Here is a 25,235-nt window from a genome sequence, read left to right as displayed (position 1 = left end):
AATCCACAACTATAGATATACAGTCAACCACTTACTGACTTACCAATAAACAATATTGCATTTTAGTAATTCATCAACAATCATAAAATATACAGTCAGCGATAAGTGGTATACAATCAACACCGAGTAATATGCAATCAATAACTACAAATATACAGTCCACACCTAACATTATACCACCTACAGTTTTCAAGCAAAATATTTACGAAAATGCCATTTGATTGGAAATTTTTTCCAATCACTGAGATTAACTCGGAATTTCTCGCACTCGTATAATCTGTCCATTTATATTTCTATTCTCCCAAACTAATCCAATCCTGGTAGTTCTTTTTTTTTTTTTTACTAAGTGTCAATAAATGTAAATGGAAATATGGAATCAGGCCCGACTCTGGCCTCCATTAGTGAATTTCGAAGGGGTTTTCATCGATATTTATAGGTGGAAAGCCCTGATCTTTTTATTTTGTTGTTCTTTCTTTAAACGTGTTTGTTTTTTAGGGTTTTAACAATTCTCCCTCCTTGTACGAGGAACTGTTCTCTCTCGAAAGACAGGGTTTTTCTTCTTTCTTTAGGAGGAACTTTTTTTAGGTTAGAGGATCCTAAATTTCTGGAGTACGAGGGAAAATATTGTTTAATTTTGCAGGAGAAATTGATTCAACGATATGCGGTATCGCAGAGATGTCAGTTCTACGTATGCAATCAATTGAATCTTATTTAATTCAATATCAAAATTACAACAGATCAAAATACCCTCTCATTGAAGGTTGTATCAAACATCGATGTGTTAGAGGGTATACAAGATGTACGATGCACGATGATCGTAGTTTTGCAGAAAAACGACTTTTATTTGATTCGATTTGTTATGTTTTTGATAAATTTAAATTTCTTTTGGAGATGTTGTATGACTTTTTATAAATGAATTAATTTTAGTTTTAAAAAAGATAACTTCTCATTTTTTATTTCTTTGTATTTCTTTTTCTTTATATGGAAATTTGTTTGTGTTCTTATCCAGAAGATAAGTCTGGCCTATTTTTTATCTGGATATTTTAGTCTCCGTTATATTGGACTTATAATATCTGAACTTATTTGAACTTATTTTTTCTGAAAAAAGCTTATTTTGTCTGAAATAAACTTATTTGTGGGTAAAAATGACTGAAAAAAGCTTATTTTTGTTGAACTTATCTGAACTTAACTAAACTTATCTGAACTTATTTTGTTTGAAATAAGTCAAAATAAGTCGAACAGAACAGAGCCTAAATTCATCTTATATTAAAAAAAAATCCAGTGCGTTGTTTTAACAATATTACTCCCCCGGTATTTTAAAAAGAGATACACTTTTCTTAAAATGTCGTATTATAAACAGAGATACACTTTCCTTTTTTAACATGTTTTGGTATCCACTTCTAATTATATTAATACTAGATTTTAGCCAGTGCGATGCACGGATTTTATTAAATTGTTATATTAAATAAAAATCCTATGTATATACCACTTTTATATATTAGATTAGATTAGTTTTTGATTTTGCATTGAATTTCATTTTAGATTCTTTTTATTATGAGAGTATTTGTTTTTGAATAAAATTATATATGCGTAATATTAATAATTAATTAATAATATCTACGTGACACTTAATCATTTCTTTACGTGGCACTCGACTTCTTTTATTCAAAATTAAATTTGAAATCTTATTTTTCATTGGCCGAAACCATTAGATTTTTCTACGATGTTTGATTTTAAATTGAATTTTATTTATTTTAGTTTAGATTACTGTTTGATTTTGGATGAATTTTATTTTAGGTTAATTTTAATTATTAGAGTGTTTGATTTTAGATGGAGTTGTATATATTAGTAATTAATTAATTAATCAAAATATCTACGTGGCACCTAATTAATTATCTGGTGGAAATCGATTATTTTTTAATTATTAGAGTGATTGATTTGCGATGGAGTTGTATATATTAGTAATTAATTAATTAAAATATCTACATGGCACCTAATTAATTATCTACCAGGCACTTGATTTTTTTAATTCAAAAAGAAATTGGAAATCTTATTTTTCATTGGCCGAAACCATTAGTAATCCTAGGTGGCGCTCTAATATTTCAGCAAATATGCCTCCATTGGCCGAAACCATTAGATTTTTCTACCTGGCGCTCTAATATTGGATTAATGTTTGATTTTAAATTGAATTTTATTTATTTTATTGTTTGATTTTGGATGAATTTTATTTTAGATTTATTTTTTAATTATTAGAGTGTTTGATTTTAAATGGAGTTGTATATAGCTAGTAATTAATTAATTAATTAAAATATCTACGTGGCACCTAATTAATTATCTACGTGGCAATCGGTTATTTTTTAATTATTAGAGTGTTTGATTTTCGATGGAGTTGTATATATTAATAATTAATTAATTAAAATATCTACGTGGCACCTAATTAATTATCTACGTGATACTTGATTTTTTAATTCAAAAAGAAATTAGAAATCTTATTTTTCATTGGCCGAAACCATTAGTAATCCTAGGTGGCACTCTAATCTTTCAGCAAATATGCCTCCTTTATATATGTATATTAGATTAGATTTCTCTCTTTCTAGTGGTCCCCACACTTACTCACACAATCTTTTTACTATAATAAATAATTCACCCACTACCACACTTGCATCTTATTTTAATAAATTGAACTTACTCTCCTAAAACTACGTTTCGGGCACTAGTAGTAATATAGAATAGTTGTTTTGAATAAAATATTGTGATTACATTAGTTGATTAGGCATGTGTTAATGAAAGAGACTCAAATTGATTGTAGAAATAAAATAAGAAGTATAAGTACTTAGCATACTCTTCTTTTTTTTTCTTTTTTTTTTTTTTGGTAATTACTACATACTTTTTTAGGGGAATTTTAATTCTTATTATTTGGTTGATTAACGTAATTGTATATAGTAAGAAATATTTTTATTGAAAAATAATTTAACATTTAACGAAATTCTCTATGGTAGTAATGAGTTCTAACAAATTATTAATATGGGCCTTTTCTTCTTGTTTCGCCTAAGGCGATTTCTAATAAATAAATGGAAACATCCTCTTTGCAAATACGGTTGATGCTAAAAGAGCCTCTTTGCTTTCGTAGTGGTAAGGCTGCATAGTTCTTAGAGCATGAATAAGGGGAGGCTCTTAGGTGTCTCTTAAGGAGAGAGAAAAATTAAGAGCTAGCTTTTAGGTGAGAAATGGGAGACTCTTAATTAGAGTTTGTAAGTAAAAATTCTGAAATAAGAGCTAGCTCCAATAAATAAGAGCTAGTGCCATGTCAACATTTTTGCATGGAAATAAAATAAAATAATAGGGTAAGAGAGAATAAGAGGTAGTGTTAAGAGTTAGTCCATTTCTACAATTTTTGGGAGGGGGCTCTTATTTGGAGTTGATGCTTAGGTGGCGTAAGAAAGAGAGTAAGAGCCCCCTAAATAAGAGTCTCCCCTTATTGTTGCTCTAACCATTTATTCTACTCTACGGTTAGCAGAAGAATTGTGTTTGAGATGGCAGCTCTTTTTTGTGTCTGTGAATGTCCAATCTTGGAAAAAATGGAGGGAAAAAAACAAAAAGGTGGGCCCCACTAACGGAAAACTTAAGTTTCCGTTAAATGGTGGTAATTTTGAAGGTTTGTGTTATTGAATGCTATGAGCTCATTACCTGTGGGTAAGAATTTAGGAAGGATAACTTTTGTGTAAGACCGCCTTACCGGAAATACCACTTTAATTGCTTAAGTAATTAGTTACATTGCTTAACTAATTAGTTTTAGTGCTTAATTAATTAGTTTCATTTTTTAACTAATTATTTTCAGTGTTTAATTAATTAATTTTCAGTTTGTAACTAATTAGTTATAGTGCTTAACTAATTGATTTCATTGCTTAACTTTATGATACCAATGCAGTATTTTGCGTAAGACCGTCTAGTATAAAAATTTGTATTCACCTAAAATTTCAGCTGCAGTTATTCGGCCCCATGGGACTCACATCCAAAACCTATAAAATTACCAAAATACCCCTGATGACAACCTCAAGGTGGACTGGATTTACACCCCTACAAACGCATTCATTTTATACCAAATGTCATTCCCTGTATCCCTATAAATAATGACCCAAATCACTACGAAGGTATTCAATGTTTCCCGACTCTCTCTCTAGCTTGCAACATGCAACTGACTTGAGCATCAGAGAGGATTTTTCTCGAAAACACCACTACAAAGGTACCTCACTTTGTTGATTTTGTAGGTCACGAGTCTCCCAAGGATAGGACGTTACTCGCCTACCCGGACGAGCTCCCCACTCATTTTATACTTAGAATTTCCACGCAGAAACCACCGTCAAACTTTATCTGATACTCCGTATAATGCAATACAGTTCCTGATAAGATAACGGTTGAATTCCACATAAAATTTCCCTGATTGCATATCTCCATAAAATATTACAGTATAACGCATAATAGGCCCTTAACCATAAAAGTCCACCAAATCAACAAACTGGGAAATACCAAAAAAAAAATCATAATAATTTTATAGTCAGTATTTTACACTATTAGTCTATTGCTACACTGGCACATGAAATATACAATTCAAATTTCCTGTGAGATTTCCTTCTGTAATTTCTAAATCTTTACAGTACGGAAAAAATGACACAATTTACAAAATAATCGGCCAACAATTCAACAACGGGCTTATACGATGGAGGAGGGGGTGTTCGAACTGTAGATCAACTTATGAATAACTAGAGATGTTGCTCACTTGTCCGTTTTATGAAGACGTGCCAGTCCAAACGAAAGCTAGCTAGTTACTCCCTCTCTCGGTCCTTTGTTCTCGTTCTGTACAAACAGACAAATGGGCATTTTGATCTTAATCATATAGCAGCTTCAATAATACTTGCAGGAGAAGCAGTCTCCACAACAGGGATTGTGGGTTTAATAGGGTATGTTGTTCTATGCCTAACCCTCATCATAAGCCCATTTGTTGTGTGGATGGTTGCGCCTGTGGTCATCTTCACCTGCATACATATTGATTAGAAAGTTACTATAACCATTCATCCGTTTCCTTATCGTTTTTTTCATTTAGGCTTGACCTTGTGAGTCACAAAGGTCCAACCATTGCATATGTTTGAAGTCCATTGTAAACTCAAATTAGTAGTGGAACGTCGTCACTTTATTAAATATTTGTAAAACCCGGCCCGTTCGTATGTAAAGCCATTTGAAGAACATGTAGGCCATGTTCTGTTCACCTTATTTCCACTTATTTTAGGAAAAATAAGTTCATATAAGATAAGTTCAGGAAAAATAAGGATTGGCCAAGTACAACTTATAACTAAAATAAGTTATAAGTTTTGATAAGTTCAGAAAAAATAAGTGAAAATCAGGTGAATAGAACGCACCCGTAGACCCAAAACAAAGCCCAGCCCGACCTGTTTAATTCCGACCGACCCGACCAACATAAATTTAGACTAAGCCCGACCCATTTAGTTCTGACCCGACCTAACCGGCCCGTAGAACAGGTATAGTTTGACACACATCTCATGTTAATGCTATTACGAACACAAGTCTCATGTTAATGCTATTACGGAAAAAATAATTATCGGGAATGAATTCATGTATCTTAATTTAGAAAATAAGGCAAATGTCTTACAGGAGGAGCGTCAGGTGCCAGCTCAAAGTCAAATCGTCGAACAAGTGTTGTTAATGCTATTACGTTCTGTGAAACCAAACAGTGGATTTGTAAGACTCAAAATTGATCCAAGCTGAGAGAAAGAGTAGAACTATATTAGGGCTGCCTTTGAATTTGTAAGAAGATGTTTGTTACTCCGTACCTCGTAGGAAGCAAACATATCCCCTATACACTTCCGTGGACCTCCACCGAATGGCAGGTATCTTAAAACGCATAAATGAAAAGGATAAGCTAAATGACATCGTGAAATATCAGCTCGAATGAGGAGCCAAGTTTCAATTGCGTAGCACATTCTAGTATTCAGTGAAGTAAAAGAGAAGATACCTGAAGTTTTGGTTAGTCTCGTTTGGTCCAGGCCCATCCAACGGCCACCTTTCGGGATTGAATTTGTCTACATCCTCCCAGAGAGTTGGGCTACGATGCAAGTTCCAAACGGATATGAAAATATCCTCATCTCTGTCAAAAAGAGTTCATTCTTATATTTTGTCATAAAGAATCATCCAAAGAAGGGAGTTTACAAAGTCAAAGAAATCAAATGTGGAAATACTGTAAAAGGGTTCTATGCATCAAAGATATTCCATAAAAATTAGAAAGTACTGGAACAAGTCAAGGTACAAAGATCAACAGATGGAAATATGGTACAGATAATTAGATCAAAAGGTAGTTTATTTATTTGCTACTTGCCACTTTTGAGTCTACTTCTAAGTGGAGCTGAAAAAAGCAAGAGAGTAGTCTCCTAGGTGATCTGCGAGGAAAAGTTTGATTTTGTTCCATTTTTCACCGTTATGTTCTACATTGATGTTGACCTAATTGCTATAAGCACAGTTTAGAAATGTAGGGTCACATGTTAAACTTAAATAAATTTTTCAGTTCATGTAATTGCCAAACAGAACATTCAGGAAGACTAGAGTATAGAATAGGTGATATAATTAGAGCTGAAAACCCTCGCTTTTCCTTGAGCAAAAGGCACCACTTTCATGCGTATAAGAAATTTAAGCACAATAGAGTCATTTGAAGCGGATTTCCTTGTTTTAATACTTAGTATGTCATCAAAACTTACTTTTTGATTGGATATGGTCCAAGCATGTCCTCTTTAATAGATCGGCGAATTAAGACAGGTGGTTGCGGGTAAAGCCTCAAAGACTACAAAAGGCAATATACAAAAACATAAGGTCAAGAAGCCAAGAACAAGCAAACAATAAAGAAAAGTGCTCTTACTTCATTTATCACTCGACTTGCGTATTTTAGGTTCTTCAAGTCGTCAATTGTTGGAATTCTATCTCCCAACACCGTATCCACCTAAGCAAGGTACAAGTTCACATGAATAAGTAGTTGCAACAATTCAATGGAAGACTATATGTTTCTCAGTTCCCTCCCTTCCTAAGAGAGGCGGCGTTCTGAAAACCCAACATTGTCAGTAAAGCTCCCTAAAGCATGATTCATGTTACCTCATTTTGAAGCTTTGCCATAACTCCCGGGTCCTGCAGGCAGTAAATGAAATACCGTTAAACTCAAGGATTCTTGCAGATCATACACATCAAGAACCAAAAAAGTATACACAATAATTAGCATACAGGACATTTAGATACAGATTTGCTGCAGATATTAATCATATTACATAGTTCACTGTTTCCACTTTCCAGAATCATGTCTTACATAATAAATAGACAACTGGTGGGAAATTATACGCAGAAGCAAGTCCGCAACAGGGAGAACAAGTACAAAGAAATCAAAAAAATTAAAAAATGGTGGTAAATAAATGATGTGGTAGAACTGTAAACCTGAGACAGGAGATAGAAAGTCCATGTTAGTACTGCTGCTGATGTTTCATGCCCAGCAATTAGGAGAGTCATTAAATCATCACGAAGTTGCTTGCTGGAAACCTACATGGAGGTCAAGATTGCCTTTAATCAATTGGTTAATAATAGAGAAACAATCTCATGAATTTACGATACATAAATAGTTCCATACATCATCTCCTGATGCCAAAAGAAAATGGAGAATACTAGGGTCTTGTTCATTCATATACTCCTCATGGAATTGAAGTTCTTCTTCATCTACTAACCTCTGCACGTATATTTGAAAAGAAATAATAAGCAACCATTATCAACTTACATAAAGCATAGCTACAAAAAGGAATCCATCATTCACCTTGCAGATTGCAATCAGATCATCTAGTGTTTTGTTTATCAACTTGAGTGCCGCATTCACCTTTTTCAATCTAGGGGACACATCCTTCCATATGGGAATCTCCCACACAGGGATTGGTGCAGTACTTCTGGTCTCTGCCTCTCTCAAAACAACATAAACTGCCTGGTCTAGAGAATAAAATGAGGCTATATAATATTAAGTGAAAGGACCATACTAAGTAGATTGAGAAGGATTTCAACATACCTCAATAATTCCAGTATCGTTTGTCAAAGAATCAAAATCATAATTAAATACTGCTTTTCCAATAATATCCAGTGTTAGACGTGAAAAAAGTGATTCCATTTCCACTGCTTCTCCAGTTAAAGCAGCAGTGTCTAGCTTCTTGCAAAGTCTATCTGTAGCTTGGCTAAAGAGGTCGATCATGGCTGTCACAAACTGAAAGGGAATAGGAGTGTCAAGCCTGATAGTCCATCATATGAATTCCAGAATAATGTGGTTAACATCAAGTTGCATTTGAAAGGAGAGAATATCACAATCAAATCAACATGGAAAGAGAAAAATTGAAGTTGTCAACAATATTGTAAAAGCAGTCATACTACCTTCATATGTAATGAAGGAACTATAGCCCGTCTCCGGACACGCCATATCTCCCCATCAGCAGGGATGAGTCCCTTTCCCATCACAAAATCTAGAATTTCTGCCAAGATACCCTGATCAAGGAAATCAGAATGAATATATCTAAATAATTTTCTTCACTGCATCTCACGTATAATAATGGATAAATGAGAAAGCTGATACAACAATTGTCGAATTCCATACCTTAGAGTAAGCCTTAGAGTTGTCCTTTAAGATATGCTTAACAATGGCAGGATCAGAAACAATAAGAAACGACTGCAGTGACAGCAAATTAATAAAACAGAGATGTTATATACGCTAATACATCTAGCTCATCCATGCATCATGTACAGAAAACCATGGAAAACGAATAAAACCAACCTTTGGCCCAAAGTTCAGCCTGAATATTCCACCATAAGTGAGGTAGAGCTCGTACAAAGGCAAAAAGAAGGCATCACTTTGAATAGCTGCTATATCTCCTTTAGCCTCAGGAATTTGAGAAAACTTTTCATAATCTTCGAAAGGTTTGATCACAAAATCCAGAATATTTGAAGGAAGTCCTAATTTTGACAGATTGATCCTCAATTTCATAGAAAAACTGCAGCAAACGAGCAAAGACAAAGCAAAGCAAGTTATGAGGTTAACATCAAAGGCTAAAATGATTGACCTAAAAGGCTACAAGAACAAAATGGTATACTTGAAAAAAATGCTTTGGCTGAATCGTAATAGAAAAACATAAGAAAATTTCTCTTATGGTTCAATTTGATATAGGCATCAAAGCTGTCAAACTCAGATGGAAATAGTTATATGAGTGTTTCAAGTAGAAGACTAGTAAGAGTTATAACATTAAAAGAAGCTGAGAAATTAATAAAATTTGTGGAAAAGAAAATTCAAAGAGCATGCTTCTAAAAATTTCATCTGCACAAGATTTTTTTTTCTTCTTCTTTTTGGATATCCATCTGCACAAGATCAATATACTATATACTCAAGAGTCAAGCATATAGGAAGTTGCATTGTCTTTGACTATAAAATCGAACTATTGTATATCTTGTTTGATGAAGTCAAATCTAGAGCTCCACAACATAGTAGTTTTTACCAGAGATCAACACGCATAACAAATTCATCATCAAGATTGTTTCTCATAAACAATAATCCTATGTACTCTTATATAGCATAACTAAATACCAGTGAATGCATTGTGATTTGTGTAGCTAGAAGGTATTCGGCAACTTCTCCACTACCAATGTCATTCCCATCCCATTGCACAATAAACCCCCAGCTAATCGAAGCGATTGCATTGCAGCATTGGCATTTGGCACACACAAAACATCTAGTGGAAATATAATTGATCATTAAAGCATCCCAACTTAAACCATCATAATCTGTCTTTTATTTCTATGTGATTCTTACTTCCTACAGTTTTCTCTAAGGACTCCAACCAACATCCAAGGGTCATTTTACCATGTATATCAATTATGACATAAAACAATCAAAATCAATCAAATAAGCACCATATGTCCATTAATAATCATTCCAACATGAATCAACCAGTTCATAAAAAGTTACAAAACCCTAAATTCTCTCTTTCTTAGCCTAAATTTCCAATAATGTATAATCAAAAACCCCAATTACAAAAAATGAAGAAGAATTGGTAAAAATTAGTGGGTAAATAAGGCATTACCAACCTAGACTGCTTAACAGTGAATTCCCCAGAAGCAATCCGAGCAGCCAATTCTGCGCGCCTTTTCTCCTCCACAAGCTCTTCAATGCTCTTCACCCCATCATCAATCGGGCCGGGTCTCGACCCATTTGAGGAAGAACAAGTAATTAAGCTCCATTTACATCCACCTGCAACAATTTTGAGAAAGAATAAGAACAATCCACAACAAAATTTACATTTTTCAAAGACTAAAACAGTGAGAATGAGGAATACATTGAATTCAAAAAATTTGAGGATTTTGGTAGAAAAGAAAAGGGAAATACCATGTAATGATCGAGAAGATGAAAAAGATGGGTTTGGGAATTTGAGAGAATTGACGCGAAGAAGCTTGAGTTGAAGATTGAGGGGATGAGATGAGAGAGAAAGAGGTTGGAGAGCTGATACGTGGGCAGCCATGGAGCTCTGAAGCAAACAAGATTTAAGAACTGTATGTATTAAAAAAAGCCAGATATTTTTTTAATTTTGTACTGTAGCAATTTTTTATGGATAATAATATTATATTGTCATAAATCCCATAATCGTGTGAAGTCTTCATTTTTATGGATAATATTATAATAATATGTTAATTGAACTCGTTATTTTACTTCAAGTATCCTCGTGATCCATGAAAGATTTTTGACACTTGGACATGACTACTACATAAGTATAGACACTGGACATTTCATTTTGGACCATAATCATGAAATGCTTTTACAAAATAGCCGAGTCAGAGACTCGAACATGGCTACATGAGTACGGACAATAGACATTTCATTTTGGATCGTAATCATGAAATTCTTTCACAAAATAGTCGAGTCAGACACTTGAACACGTACCCGCATGGGTTCCTATGCCTGGGTAACATAGACTATAAATCAAAAGATTGTACACAATGTATAAGCATTAAACATATTTTCTCTGTTCTTTAGTGTATAGTTAACTTTTCATTTACGTCGGATGTTTTAAATTCTATTACATCAACTTTTGACGCAACACTTGAGTTTAGACAAAGTTTTAAGAGAGCAAGAGAGTATTTCTTAAAAATAATACTCTAATTACTCGTAGTTTTTAACTCGTGTGATGTACGAGATTCTTAATAAAAAATTTGGTTATATTGTCTATGCATTATAGGAAATTATACGAATTTTTTAATTGGATTATAATGTAAAACAAATAAAATTAATTTATGTGAAATTGTCATTAAAAAGATACCATTTCGTACAAACTAAAATTAGGATTAAGAGAAAGGGCACGTAAGTGGTGGTGTGACCAAGCTCCTCAAAGTTGGCAAATCCGCTTTTAAAGCTTATTGGCCATGCACTATTTACTTTAAAAGCGGATTCGCCAACTTTGACTTCTCGAAAAGTTGTTACTCTGAAAATATACATTTAAATTCTCGAAAAGTTGTTACTCTGAAATCCCACTTGACTACCTGTATCTATGTCTTTCGCAAATTAGGGAGAACTTAATTAAATAGTTCTTAACTTTAACCCTCAAAAGTGCAATAAGACAATACAATGGAGTAACTTGAAAATTTCTGTTTGAAAACATTTTTTTCTTTGAATTGTCAAATTTTGAGGTCATAAAAGAAATACAAAATTCCTTAAGAAAAATAAGAAACACAAAATGATCAAATAAGCTTTTAATTAACTACAGTTTTGCATAGTTTAGCTAATTATTCGAAGTATAACTTGTCCACTTACAAGTCAAGCAAGGTTTCATCCTTTGTCCAAGTGAAGTGAACCAACTAATAGAAGACATCCAACATATGACGATAGTAAGCAGGTTCTTAACACAAAACATAAAAGAAAATAGCTAAAAATGATAAAACATGATCAATTCGTCGTCTTGAAATGAATAAAATGACACTTCTCATGAGTATTTTGGCTAAATTACTCGTAACTCGTAATTTTACCAAAATACTACAAGTAGTGGATCGATCATCACTCCATTTGAGTCTATCACTCCTCTTCTTACTGATTTCCTTGCTGTCGTCGGCAATTATCTGTTAAATGTCAAAACAAAGATCTTAGACTAGCCAGTTACTAACTACTCCGTACTACATTGCATTGTCAATATGTTTGTACATATGTATTTTCTTATCCCTAATAATAAGCACAATTGTCTTTTTTTTTTAAGGGGTAAGCACAATTGTCCTTCAGCTTCCACATAGTCAATATTGTTTGCAATATTTAACCTCTAATTAGTTGTGGCCAATTATTTAGAGGCGGAGAGTATGGTACGCTAGGAATAGTTGAGATGTTTACCATTTTCTAGTAATTCTTGAAAAATCCGGATATAGGGATCAATGGGCAAGCTCATTTGTTCATATGCAGGATTATAAAGTCCATATCTTGGATGCCTGAAGACAAGAAAATACATATATATTGTTGAGATTCTTACTCTTTTTTTCAATGAGTTTATGATTAATTAGTCTAAGCTATGAGAGTTGGTAATATATATACCTTAGACGAGGAGAAGGAGCCGGAGGGATTGCACTGCCACTGCTTGATGCTGTAATCTCGTTCTGGTAACTCGACAGCCTCAGAGATGTATCTTCTCCCCATGGTAATTTCCTCTGCAAATAATAGTATGTATGATGTGACCAACTTATGCTGAATGAACCTTTCTTTTTACTGGGAAAGGTCGAAAGGGTTACATATATTTACATTTTTGAGAGCAACAAAAGTCTATGCTATTGAGACCATCTCGAGCACCCATTTGATCATGGACACTTGACATTTCATTTTGGAAGAATTATAAATAGTCGAATCTAACACTTCAGCATGTGCAACATTTGATACTGTACTCGAGTCTCAGTTACAAAGACAAAAATGAACGCTAAAGATAAACTGACCTTACGACAAGAAGAAGAAGAAGATGCTGGTCTTTCCACCTCAATATGTGCTTGCTGAAATTCAAATTTTACTATGTCAAAAAAAAAAAAAAAAAATTTAGTCCTAGTTTAGTTAATTGTTTTGAGCAAGATAGTTACAAGCATGTATAACCATAAAAATAAAAATAAAAATAGAACCAACCAGATAATTGTTTGCAAATGACCCATGTAAGTTCAGAGTAAGACTAGGCTCCATATTGTTTTGATTTCCCATTGACTGATCCCATAATTAGCGGAAATTCAAAAGGCGGTTTATTTTTTATTAGTACAACTTTAAAAGATCTTCACTTGTAATGAAGATGCTAAAAATATCAATTGCTAAAGTCTAACACTGACAGTTTAATTAAAGATCACAATATGTATACCTGGTGATTCATTTGCAAATTTGGTGGTCTTGAATCTGTATACATGTTATTCTGTCCAGAAACTGAACTTAGCAAGTTCAGAAAGTTGCCTCTTTGCCTGAAAAAGAGCGTGACAAAGTAAAACAAGATAATGTTAGGGTCAATTAACAATTCTTCCAACCATTATTAACCATATAGAATCATAGATTGTATTGTGTACATTGAATTTTGCCCGAAGGGGATTGGATTTTGCTGCAGCGTTATCTGATTACACCACTGTGGATTCTGCTGCACAAAGGGAGTTAGATTTTGCTGCAGAGTTCTCTGATTAGACCACTGTGGGGTACTAAAAAGCGATACGTTACCGCTGCTTCCTAGTGGCACTTGCTGCTATATATCCACGATCATATTGAGTTGTGAGACAATCAAGTAAGGTACAAATATTTCTAAACATAATTAGATAGGATTATTAAAGAGAGGCTTTACATATACTTGATAGTAGTTAGGGGCCTGAATAGGGAACTGCATTGGGTGATGAGGAACTTGGAAGCTTGCAGGGAAAGAATGTAGCTGTAAATTTGGGGAAATCAAGCTTGCAACAGGGTAATTATAACCATTTGTGCTGATACCATTGTATTCTGGATATTGATTGATTCCTGTTAAATTACCATTCCTACAACAGGCATGGACAAGCAAAATAAAACCATCTCGAATTCAATTGGTAGAAGGTACACCCGGTTGCATGTAGATCTACATGCAACCGGGTCATTTTGTACTTTTAACCTCTCAAAATGCACATTTTTATATTAAAAGCACATTTTTACAGATGAAAAGCACGTTTTTACAGCTTAAAAGCACACATGTAACTCTAAATGCAACCGGGTACACCTTCTAATTTGTGGGTCTCGTTAGGGTGAGACATTATTACTTTCCTTAACCTATATATAAATTATGATATTGGGAAAATGTCTTACGAATAGGAATAACTGTTAAGGACACCATCTCGGGAAGAATCGAATTGACTTTGTTGCAATGATAAGGAGCTGTTGTTCTGCTCTGGCGATTGCGAGAAGACAGTTTCCTATTAAAATATGCTTATCAGTTCATGTGTAGGAGTTCTTCATGTATGTAAATAAATTACAGGAAACTAAAAATAATCTAAAAGTACCCTAAGAGGATGCAAGGTTTCAGCAGCACTTTCAGCAGTTAGAAGACTGGTAAACGACGCTCCAGCTTGCTGAGGAAGAGGACTAGCCACTTCTAACAGTAGATTTATCGATGGGCTACTCTGATTTGTCAATGTAACTTGAATGCTGCCATACATGAGCGTTACTAATCTTGTTAGATCATACATAGGAATAAAATTGATTTGTAAAGTAAGAAGACCATCATCATCTAATCCTGCATTGACCAAGATATAAAGTATACTAATTTAAACAAGAATATACACTCATTCATAAATTAGACTTAGCAAGCAGGGAAAATCAGTTGTACGTACCCTTTTGCAGTTGGTGACTGTTGTTGGTTCTCGTCAGAATTTTCATTTGGTTGGTGCTCAGGCTCGGCCTGCTGAACTTCTTCTGAAGATTTTGGTGATCGATTTTCTGCTCCATTCTTATATTTATGGCATGATAAAGAACATTGCAGTCAAATTAAAACCATAAGAACCTTAATAAAAATATGTCAGGGTGACGAAATCAGATTAGTATTATATACCATGGAATCAGATAGTTGAGATAATGCATCTTCATTATGATTAGCTGTTAGTTCATTCTGCTTGCCCACAACACAGAAATCATCACTAAGATCGTTAGCATTCATGTAAAAAAAAGCTAACAGACGAAGGAAATATTCATGGTACCTTTCTTTTTTGGACACTGGCAAGTGTCTCCTCAAGAATTTCTTCAGAAAGGTTTGCTTCTTCGATTGTCATTATCGCTTCTTGCAAGGGTTCGTATCTCCTGTAAGCCAAAAATTAAATTTAAGTACTCCTTTTAGCTTGGTTTATCAATGGAATCCATGTATCCTAATTACTTTTGCCAAACAGAACATGACCACATATATAGTAGTCATAAACGTAAATGGAAAGAAGATTAACACTATAAATTGAAAGAGCTCGAATTCTTATCAACTTATCAGTTGAAAATGTAATCTAATCTTGATCTCACGTAAGAAATACCGAATCTCCTCTTTTTCACCTGAGAAAGTTATTTAATGTAAGGAGAAAAATGATTTTGCAGACAGGCCTTGGACTTACCGAAATGGTACTGGATGTTTTAGATGCCGCGTCACAAAGCCATTCAAGCATGTCAAATGCAACAAACGCAAATTCATTAGCCTCAACCCGGAGATGATAAAAAGAAAAAATGTCCTGATGGCTAGAAAAGTAAGCATATGATTATTGGGCTGTAAATACATACTCTGTATTCAGTGGCGGGTCTTGGGCAAAAAATATAAATCAATTATTGGAACTTCAATACCATATGTTATATGTCCACGACTCCACGGTTAATATTGGGAAGTTTGAATTGCATGTGAAAATTATTACTACGCATATTTGTTTCACATATTAATGCGCTAGAAGGGATGAATACAATATGTGTGTCAATCATTTGCACGCGTTTTTCATATTGGATAGCATAAGATTTCATATTATTAACGGAAATATAAAATTGCCCTTGATATTTTCCATTTACACCTCCACCCCCCAATAATTGTTGAAATTAACTTTTCTGTATTCTAGAATGCCAACTAGCTTAGGCTACAGTAATGCCCTTCTAGCTCTTTTATAACCCCCCCCCCCCCCCCCCCCCCCCAACAAAAAAAAAACTCTTCTTAACCTAGTAACCATTAGCAAAAATGGAACATTCTGTTGACAATAGTACAATAGTGCATGGCATCTATAACAATTCAAGTGTTCTTAAAATCTATGTATAGTATAACAAGCATAGATAGGAAAAAAAAAAAAAAATACTAGATGTATATAAAAACCAGAATACTATCATGTGTTTTTTTTTCTTGTAAAACATCATAAGAGCACAAAATTCAAATCACATTCATCGGATTAATACACGCAGAAGAAGAGAAGTTAAAAAAGGATTAATCTAGGTGAACCGTGGCCCTTTTGTGAAGTTGTTTCTTCTAATATATTGGCATATAAAATGATGAAGAGAGGAAAAGGATTAATGTAGCTAAGGTTTACCGATCACTCTGATATGGTCCTTTGTTGGTTCTCTAAGCTGGTTGACTATATCAAGTAAAAGCTGCAACTGCAACAAAATAAAGTGAATAACAACCTTGACTTTCATATTTTTCCTTCTATCTTAAAAACCCCTAAAACCGATATAAAAAAGATAAACAACCCCAAAAGAAAAGAATACAAATACATGTGTATCCGAGTATATATTTAAAGTCGCAAGTCGCTATGCAGCCTGCATAGCGACTGCTAAACTCACCGCCCTTGTAGTATAAATGTCAAAATCTAACACAAATGGCATTACCTCCCAATCTGGTAAATGGCTACAAAACAGTTAATTTATGCAACATAAAATGTGAGACCACCCAATTAATACAAGACTGCATTGCTTGCTAATTGCTACTAGATTTTCTTTTAAGCATTTGTACAAGAAATCCAATATGAAAATGAATTGCCACCATTCTTACTATATTCTACAGCGTACTAACTTCACACCAAAAGAAAAATGATATGAGACTCTTACAACTGTCGGAAATGTTCTGGCAATGCAACAAAACGACTTATAACATCACCAGCCCTGAACAAGCAAAGGAGGTTTTAGAAGTTAGAAGAAAAAATCAGCACATCCTCCAAGTGTGTAAGCAGTGTATTTACATGTACGGATACATGCGTGTTCAGAGACCATGAAAAAGAAAAAATAAGCAACACATATAAGTCGACAAAGAATACCTTTTGTCACCACAAAGATAGCTGAGCGACCAGAAGGAGAGAAGGCTATAAATACAGAATCAACACCACACACCAAGTGTAACTCTAATTCTTTGTTAGTAGTCCATTTCGTCGCTTCGCAAAAGATAATTGCCTGCTAAATACAGTATCCTCTATGATCCTCAACTGCTTTATTTTTCTAACCATGGTCATAAGGAAAAGAAATATTCCAATTTTGGAAAATGTAAGAATGTAAGGAAAGAAAGATTACTGTAATACAAAGCAAAGGCATGGTATAAGCTAGAGAAGGAAACAATGCTCCAATACTTGGAAATTATGATTTTCTAGGAAGTTTCTTGCCAAATACCTCTGTATCCATTTAGATCTCCTTGCAAAATGATAACAAATGAATATAAAAATTATGAAAAAATAACACAGTAGTATTTTTAATATTTGCTTCTTAGAGTCTAAAGGATTGGTAGTCGGCTGAATCAAGCAGATTTGATTTTTGCGATATCCGGAATTGGCATCAAATAAGACATTTTTGGTACAATATGTCAAGTGAAATAGAAGCAGAAAGGATTCTTTTTTGACCAGATAGGAAAATAAATTAATTGAGACAAGAGCCTTTTTTCACGTCAACATTCCTGACAGCATTTTCTCTCCTTGCGAAAAAGAGATACTCATAGAGGTCATGTAAGCATATATACATGTAAAACCAATCATGTGTTCACGATCTTGCAACATTATCTTTATTTCAAGATTTTGATGAATCAATTTCTTCTAAAAAAATAAATTAAACCAAAGAGTGTCGTTCACATATAGTATGCCATTAAGCAACGTTGGCATGGCTCATGACCTCTGAACCAATAGGGGGTACAACATTAATAACTTGGGTGCGCTCCCCTTTCTGAGAATCTTCAACCTCCTCAAAGTAATCACTTCGAGCATTGTTAGCCAACATGAGGCATATCAACCAAAAGAGGCATGAGTCGAGGGACACAAAGGCACCACCACCAAGGACCCCGGTCTTAGCAGTAGGGCAAGCGTAGGCTGGGTTGTGATGTACTGTACGACTTAAATGGAATTGCTCAGTAATTGTTGGCCAAAGGAGCAATGCGGCAGCTAAACCAGCGGTTACCCTATTTAAAAGCCCAAAAAAAAAAAGCCATGTTATCTCTGAAACTTAATCAACAAATTGCTGCTGAACTGATAGATATTTGCTAGCTTAAATAACAGATGATCATTGTAACCCTAAAGAGGTGCACTAAAGCTGTACATGTGAACAGTATTTTCATTACCGTTCATAATCCATGCAAGTGAAACAGTACTCGCGATCAACAAGTTGGAAAAACAACAGACATTACAGTCATTACACACTACCTAAACTCGTCTAGCACAACCGTCTAAAGCTAAATGTATAAGCGCCAGAACATTTTCCCCGAGCCTATTTACAGAAATATAGGTCAAACAAGAGCTTGGTATTTAGGTCATGAGATGGTTCTATAAGATCTCGGTAAATGATCAAACGAGGGGAAAATGATGCAAAGAAATTAAATCCTCAGAATAGCTATGATCCTGCACAGTATATGGATGGTGAGAAATGAGAATACTGACAAGAAGATTAACTCCAGGCCTTCACAAATGAGATGATATTAAATCTTGAAAAGGGAGAAAAGCACTGGAGAACCATGTCAAAAGCAAAAGAACTGAAATAATGTGACAGCAGATAAACTTGAGAGGCTAAGACAGAATGAGAGAGCTTCATTCACAATTGGGCTACTTGAAAGGTGGAGAGTGATTCTATTTGATTGAGTGTGGAAAAATGCAAAGGGGCGCTTGCCAAGACCCGGGATAGGCAGATCAGTGAGATGGAACAACATCAAATTACAAGAGAGGCAAATGATTGTTTCTCTCCTAACCCCCGCAGGCTGAGGCCAAGGAACACATGGAAGCTCCCAGTAGGGGGAAAAAAACTTCTTGTTGCTTGAGCTGAATTCCAGATTGATAGCTCTCAAGTCTCAACTTCTGAATTTGTCAATGTCTGAGTGTCTGACTAGTTCAGTTGTGGTTGATTATTTGTTAAAATCAGGTGAAAAAGCTTTTTGTCTTCAGAAAAAGTAGAAAGATCTTTAGTTTAAAAGGCCCGTGAAATGGAATACTAGTTTTTAGTTTTTTCACCTTGACAAAGGACATATATTCCCTAAAAGAAAGACATGTTATTCGAAATAAGTCTCTGAAATTGCAATCAGTACACAGATTTTGCTAGAAAAACCAGTTGAAAAAGTCAATAATAAACTAATTCATCAAACACAAGCTAGTTGGCTTACAAGCTGAAACGACAATCAATAATTCATCAATTGCATTGCACCCAGAAGTCCTTACAGAAGAAGACATTACTTGCATCAACAACTTTGGAGTATAAAAGAATAGAATGCAAAGAGACAGCGGAACTCCAAGGATCATCATAGATGGAAATAAGCATAAAAGTAACACTAGTAGTAATGATGATACAAAGTAGGAGAAGAAAGCATACCATGCAATGTTGAAAAACACGAACATGGTTTTGCTGCGGAACAGGGCACTAGATGGAATAGCCCTCTTGTTATAGGGGTAAAATATTGACATGTGCCCAACAACAGTAGAGGCAATCAGTGCGGCAAAAGATATATACCCCAAAATCACTGTTGGATCAGAAGGGTACTTGCAAATAACTACACCCTTCCCAGAAATTGGTGTTCCTGCTGCAGGCTGCACAACCAGCAAAAACAATAAAGACTCTTACTAAAAACTTAAAAGCAGTGCAATTCAAAAGGCCACAATTTTAAAGTTAATACACAGAACTACAAGAATAACATAGATAATTAGATATACGACATTTACGGATTTACCTTCTTGTTTTCAGCTATGACACCGCATAGGAAGGAGAAGACACCAAAGAAGGAGGTTAAAAGAGCCATCTGTTTCATGCTCAATCCCATCTTTGCAATCAAATGTACTCCCGGAACCTGACTTTTCCTGCAAAAGGGCAATTCTAGGTTCGTTATCAAGTGTTTAAACTTCTGTAATCGAGATTCGAGCATCAAAATGCCAAGTTTTTCAACTCAATCAAAATTCATACACCAAAACACATCAGTAATAGATGTGATCAACAGGGAATTCAAAAGATCACAAGCAAATGGAAAAACTACTAAAACTAAACACAATTAATCACATTTAGCAACAATTAATCAGCCAATTTCTCTTTAACCCTATGATTTAACCCTAATTTCCAGAAAAAACCATGGGGAAATGGAATTCCCGTAATATACCAAATTCATAGGAAAAAAATCAACACAAGCTCGTCAATTCATCAACAATTAGTACAAAATTCACACACACACAAAAAAAAGTCCATTTCCAAAATCGGAAACCCTAACAAGAGACGGCATCATGAATTAATCAAATCAATATGCAAAATTGAAATTGAAGTAAAAATTGAATAGTTGACCTGAAAAATTGCAATTAATCAACAATTTTAATAACAAAATTGAACCAAAAATGAAGAAATTGACAATCACATTACCTGAAGTGAAGATGGAAACTGGGATGGGGTGATTGTTTGGATCAAATTTTGCGATAAGAGGAAACAGAAATGGAGGAGAGTGTTTGGCAAATTGGCAATCAGCGGTGATATCGTAACGGAGTGTGGGTCATTTCTTTGAATATACCAAGTGGGGTAATACCGTAATAATGATAGAGTGATACCTTTCTAAATATGGATACTCTGTAATCTGTATATCTTAACATATGATTGATATTTTCTTATTTATGTAGATGGTTAACTTTGTTTAAGGTGTATCAAATGATTGTTTATGTATATTGGTGGAATAATTAACCAGGATCATTTTTAAATCTTAGCGAGAAGTTACCAATTGTGATTTTATGCATATTGGTGGATAATGGTGTAACTAAGAAATTAACCAGAGTCAGTCTGGAGTCTATGGAAGAGGTGCAATAGCTTATGGTCCATGGTTAGGGGTTCAGAAATGACACTAGCTAGATTTATTGTGGTGATATTTTTGTTGACGTGTATTATGACACTTTTACAGTTCTACTACTTGTGGTTCATCGGTAATGTTCATGTCAGTGGTTGTTTCATTTTTTATTTACAATTCCCTACACCTCTAAGATGATATTGTTTGTATAGGTTGAAAGAAAATTTTGATGCATCTAATTCATTACTCGTACTTTGTATTTAGTAATCTGGGTTATTTAGTCAATTTAATTGAATGTATTTTATGAAACGAGTAACTAAAATAATTATTTAACTAATCAATTATTTTTATTAAATATATACGTAAATATAATCCTTACAATTACTCGTTCACATAAGGCCGTAAGGGCCCTTACAATTCGATTTACCTAGAATTCATAAAATGGCAGGATCGACACTGCAATTAACGATTACAATACCTTAAGTGAAGATGGAACTAGGACAAGCAAATTTTGCGATAAGAAGAAACAAAAACATAGGAGAGAGTGGCAATCTACGATAACTAAAGATGACACTGGGTCAAACTGCACGATGTACGACACGACCCAACACGGAAAAAAGTACTACCCGACACGAGCACAAATTCTCGGGCCATATATATGGGCTGCATATTTTTTGGAAAACTAGTGGATGGTCGCGCGCGTTGCGCGCAGTGTGGCTGGATATTTAAATTTGGCTCCGATAGTGTTCTAGCACCCTAATTTTTTTAACTTTTTTTGAATTTGGATCGATTTCGGATTTTTGGGAATCCGATCCAAAAAATTCATATCGATCGGATCAGATCCTATATCTGAAAATTAAACACCCCTATGTAGTATATGTTCTATGTTTTATAACCTTAGATAAATTAGAATATAATAATGACAAAATTCTATCCTAATTTCAATGTTTTTTTCCTTTTCAACAAAAAGAGTTGAAAAAATGGATGCTCGAAACTCGAAACTATACACAGTACATGTTCTACATTTCATTTGAATAAAAAAGGAAATGCAAAAGTATATGAGAATTCTTTTCAACAAAAAGAGTTGAAAATTAAAATTGGATACTCGAAACTCGATACTATACACAGTACATGTTCTACATTTCATTTGAATAAAAAAGGAAATGCAAAAGTATATGAGAATTCTTTTCAACAAAAAGAGTTGAAAATTAAAATTGGATACTCGAAACTCGATACTATACACAGTACATGTTCTACATTTCATTTGAATAAAAAAGGAAATGCAAACGAATATGAGAACTTTTATCTTATTCCCGACTATATTTATAATTAGGTGTACTCAAAATCGGTTTTTATCTTATTGATCGGTTGTACTAAATCGTAAATAAACAAAATCAATAAAGTTAGTACAAAAAAGACATTTGGTACATGTACCCAACTCTAAATATACTTCGTAGTTAGGAGCAAGATTATTATATTAAGGAGTATGAGTTGAGTAAGTACCTAAGAAATATGCAGTGAAGTGTTTAGATTAAGTCTCAATAAGACTATTACCTTGACAAAGGTAGTTAACAAAATAGTTAGGAAAATTTGTAATTATTAATCCAACCATTGCCCGATTTTCTTTAATTAAGCCTACCTATGCGATATTTCTAAATAATCCAACCTTTATGACCCAACTACTATTATTAAGCCTAACAAGTTACTAACCTGCTATAGGCGGTATTCACCCTTACGTGGCATATAACAATTATAATTTTTTTTAAAAAAAATTCCCCTTATTTTCTTTAATTGCTATTTTAATTTTCGTTCTTCTCTCCTCTGCGATTTTCAACTTCATCTCTGCACTCCTCTCCATTATTTCTCTTCTACCTCTTCCCCACCATTGTCGATCCCTCATACAGTCATACTTCTCCATTCGAAGTTCATCAAAAATAATCAGCAATTGCTATGGCTGGGGTAAAGCAATTGCCTGTTGGATCTGGATCTTCTTCAAATTCAAGGTTTTTTTTCTTTCTAAATTTTCAACAAAACCACAATAACCAACATCCCACAACATAAAAAAAAAAACTATATTATTGCAACAGCTCGGGTTTTTACGAACTGACCATCAAGGAAGCCCAAAATTCAAAATTTACCAAAAAAGGAACAAAAACGCTAAGGTTCATAAGTTCACAAAATTTGAATGCGCGTGGATGAAGTCACTTATTTCCACAAGAAAATCGCTGATGATGTCATGAACCAGTACAATTGTGGTTGAAGCAGCATTAATGGAGGAGAGAGGGATTGAAATACGGTACAGATAAGAGAAGGGTTAAGGGTTTTTTGAAAAAAAAATGAAATCCTTGTTTAGGTGGCAAGTGATGATGACGTGTCCAATATTTTAGGAGGGACACCAACTTTAGGTTGTCAACGTTTTTAACATTGACTTCGTAGCAGGTAACCGGTCATCTAGGCTTAATAATAGTAGTTGGGTCATAAAGGCTGGATTATTTAGAAATATCGCATAGGCAGGCTTAATTAAAGAAAATTGGACAAAGGTTGGATTAATAATTACAAATTTTCCTTGACTTTGTAGCAGGTAACCGGTCATCCAGGCTTAATAATAGTAGTTGGGTCATAAAGGTTGGATTATTTAGAAATATCGCATAGGTAGGCTTAATTAAAAAAACCGGGTAAAGATTGGATTAATAATTACAAATTTTCCAAATAGTTAAAGAGAAATTTGGATAATTAGTTAAAAAAAGTAAAATAAATAATTAGTATATGGGGAGTTACTGTTCATAAGGAACAGTAACTAATCTCCCAATTTTTAAAGGGTAGAGAAGCATGACAAGACAATGTGTGTTAAATTGTGTGGAATAAGATTTAGGCACGAAGGCCCCGCCTAGCATGAGAGCATATTGGCTTGGGCCGTGCCTATATTGTTTTTTTTTTTTTGAAAATTTCGATCGGACTTGTCAGGAAACGAGTGGGCTTAGTGTACGCAGGGTCGTCTCCGGAAATTCGGAGGCCCTGTGCTAAAATCAAATATTAGGCCCTATAAAATTTTGAGGACAATTATTTAAGGTAAAATGCATAATTACTATAGTATTAGTATTGTTTTGTGTATATAAAAATATAGAGCCAAATGAATGTTACGATGTATTCCCTCCGTCCCGGAATACTCGACCCGGTTTGACCGGCACAGAGTTTAAGGGACTTGAATTGACTTATTTAATTTAATAGGTAGTAGTTGATAGTGGGGTGTTATTTTAATGTAGTTAGTGGGAGGTGGGTTAAGAGGTGGGGTTGGGGGAGAGTAGAGGTTGAATTTTTAATTATTTTTTGTATGGAGTAGGGGGTAGGTGGGTTAATAGGGGTGGAGTGAGAAATAATATAATATTGTTAGAATATTTCCATTTTTAGAAACAGGTCAAGTATTAAGGGACGACCCGATAAGGAAAACAGGTCAAGTATTTCGGGACGGAGGGAGTAATATTTTATGTGGGTTGGTTTTAAAAAAAAATTGAAAGGTTTGATAGACATAAAAATGGGTGATTCTTTTCATCATATCCAAAAAAGGAGGGGGGGGGGGGGGGGGAGTACATGGGCATGAAATGAACTCGGGTGTCATATCCGATGATACATACATCCCTACCAACTAGGACAAGTGCATTATTGTTTTAACTAAGTAACTGAAAATATATCAGATATAACATTATTGAGGTTCAACTAGCAACATTTCTTTTGGGCCCCAAAATTTTGTGGCCCGGTGTTGTAGGTCCGGTTGGACCGCCCAAAGCCGGGCCTACTGAGAGTGAGTCAATGGCGTTCAAGCCCAAGTTGCATGGGCTTGGTACCAAACACAATTTGCTCCTACCCACAACCATATTTAGCTATAACATCGTAAGTTTGTAACAAGTTTGAATCCTTTGGAGTCGTCCTATAATACTATGGATAACC

At 34.4% G+C, this 25,235-nt stretch overlaps 3 protein-coding genes across 11 annotated transcripts; all 3 read right to left on the bottom strand.

Moving 5' to 3' along the window:
* Positions 1-4,524: 4,524 nt before the first annotated feature.
* Positions 4,525-10,621, bottom strand: LOC110796703 (protein LUTEIN DEFICIENT 5, chloroplastic). Its single transcript, XM_022001786.2, has 16 exons — positions 10,454-10,621; positions 10,156-10,318; positions 8,852-9,068; positions 8,675-8,746; positions 8,455-8,565; positions 8,099-8,290; positions 7,856-8,017; positions 7,676-7,771; positions 7,486-7,587; positions 7,153-7,185; positions 6,923-7,003; positions 6,765-6,847; positions 6,029-6,160; positions 5,847-5,907; positions 5,666-5,731; positions 4,525-5,033 (listed from the first exon to the last, which is right to left on the bottom strand). Exons 1-16 carry the CDS (start codon positions 10,584-10,586, stop codon positions 4,890-4,892), a joined length of 1,848 nt encoding a protein of 615 aa, XP_021857478.2. The 5' UTR covers positions 10,587-10,621; the 3' UTR covers positions 4,525-4,889.
* Positions 10,622-11,809: 1,188 nt separating this feature from the next.
* LOC110796701 (uncharacterized) lies at positions 11,810-17,773 on the bottom strand. Of its 9 annotated transcripts, XM_056827537.1 has the most exons (16): positions 17,335-17,773; positions 17,129-17,182; positions 16,612-16,678; positions 15,271-15,676; positions 15,126-15,182; positions 14,908-15,023; positions 14,578-14,722; positions 14,384-14,490; positions 13,896-14,082; positions 13,630-13,799; positions 13,431-13,527; positions 13,208-13,282; positions 13,027-13,080; positions 12,635-12,747; positions 12,437-12,531; positions 11,810-12,174 (listed from the first exon to the last, which is right to left on the bottom strand). In XM_056827537.1, the coding sequence occupies exons 4-16, from the start codon at positions 15,340-15,342 to the stop codon at positions 12,143-12,145; spliced, it is 1,320 nt and encodes a 439-aa protein (XP_056683515.1). In that variant the 5' UTR covers positions 15,343-15,676; positions 16,612-16,678; positions 17,129-17,182; positions 17,335-17,773; the 3' UTR covers positions 11,810-12,142. The 9 variants fall into 9 exon arrangements, 8 of the variants coding, with proteins under 8 accessions (XP_056683515.1, XP_021857468.2, XP_021857469.2 ...); XM_022001776.2 differs by lacking the exons at positions 16,612-16,678; positions 17,129-17,182; positions 17,335-17,773 and having other exon boundaries at positions 13,630-13,796; positions 15,271-15,370; positions 15,667-16,205; XM_022001777.2 differs by lacking the exons at positions 16,612-16,678; positions 17,129-17,182; positions 17,335-17,773 and having other exon boundaries at positions 13,902-14,082; positions 15,271-15,370; positions 15,667-16,205.
* A 220-nt stretch (positions 17,774-17,993) lies between these two features.
* On the bottom strand, positions 17,994-21,087 carry LOC110796702 (uncharacterized). The gene is made up of 4 exons (XM_022001785.2): positions 20,879-21,087; positions 20,205-20,331; positions 19,850-20,064; positions 17,994-18,455 (listed from the first exon to the last, which is right to left on the bottom strand). The coding sequence occupies exons 2-4, from the start codon at positions 20,292-20,294 to the stop codon at positions 18,146-18,148; spliced, it is 615 nt and encodes a 204-aa protein (XP_021857477.1). The 5' UTR covers positions 20,295-20,331; positions 20,879-21,087; the 3' UTR covers positions 17,994-18,145.
* Positions 21,088-25,235: the final 4,148 nt, after the last annotated feature.

Source organism: Spinacia oleracea, chromosome 4, assembly GCF_020520425.1.
Source record: "Spinacia oleracea cultivar Varoflay chromosome 4, BTI_SOV_V1, whole genome shotgun sequence".
NCBI lineage: Eukaryota > Viridiplantae > Streptophyta > Magnoliopsida > Caryophyllales > Amaranthaceae > Spinacia > Spinacia oleracea.
This window is presented reverse-complemented; position numbering and strand designations above follow the sequence as displayed.

Coding starts and splice junctions, on each gene's coding strand:
- LOC110796703 (XM_022001786.2), bottom strand. CDS start 10,586: ATGGCTGCCCACGTATCAGCTCTCCAACCTCTTTCTCTCTCATCTCAT. Junction 8,566..8,674: donor ACTCTAAGGCTTACTCTAAG/GTATGGAATTCG, acceptor TTCCTTGATCAG/GGTATCTTGGCAGAAATTCT. Junction 7,772..7,855: donor ATCTGATTGCAATCTGCAAG/GTGAATGATGGA, acceptor ATATACGTGCAG/AGGTTAGTAGATGAAGAAGA.
- LOC110796701 (XM_022001775.2), bottom strand. CDS start 15,827: ATGTATTTACAGCCCAATAATCATATGCTTACTTTTCTAGCCATCAGG. Junction 14,723..14,907: donor CAGTCACCAACTGCAAAAGG/GTACGTACAACT, acceptor CATGTATGGCAG/CATTCAAGTTACATTGACAA. Junction 12,175..12,436: donor TCAAGAATTACTAGAAAATG/GTAAACATCTCA, acceptor GACATTTAACAG/ATAATTGCCGACGACAGCAA.
- LOC110796702 (XM_022001785.2), bottom strand. CDS start 20,294: ATGGGATTGAGCATGAAACAGATGGCTCTTTTAACCTCCTTCTTTGGT. Junction 20,065..20,204: donor TCATAGCTGAAAACAAGAAG/GTAAATCCGTAA, acceptor CTGGTTGTGCAG/CCTGCAGCAGGAACACCAAT. Junction 18,456..19,849: donor GTGTTTTTCAACATTGCATG/GTATGCTTTCTT, acceptor GCTTTTAAATAG/GGTAACCGCTGGTTTAGCTG.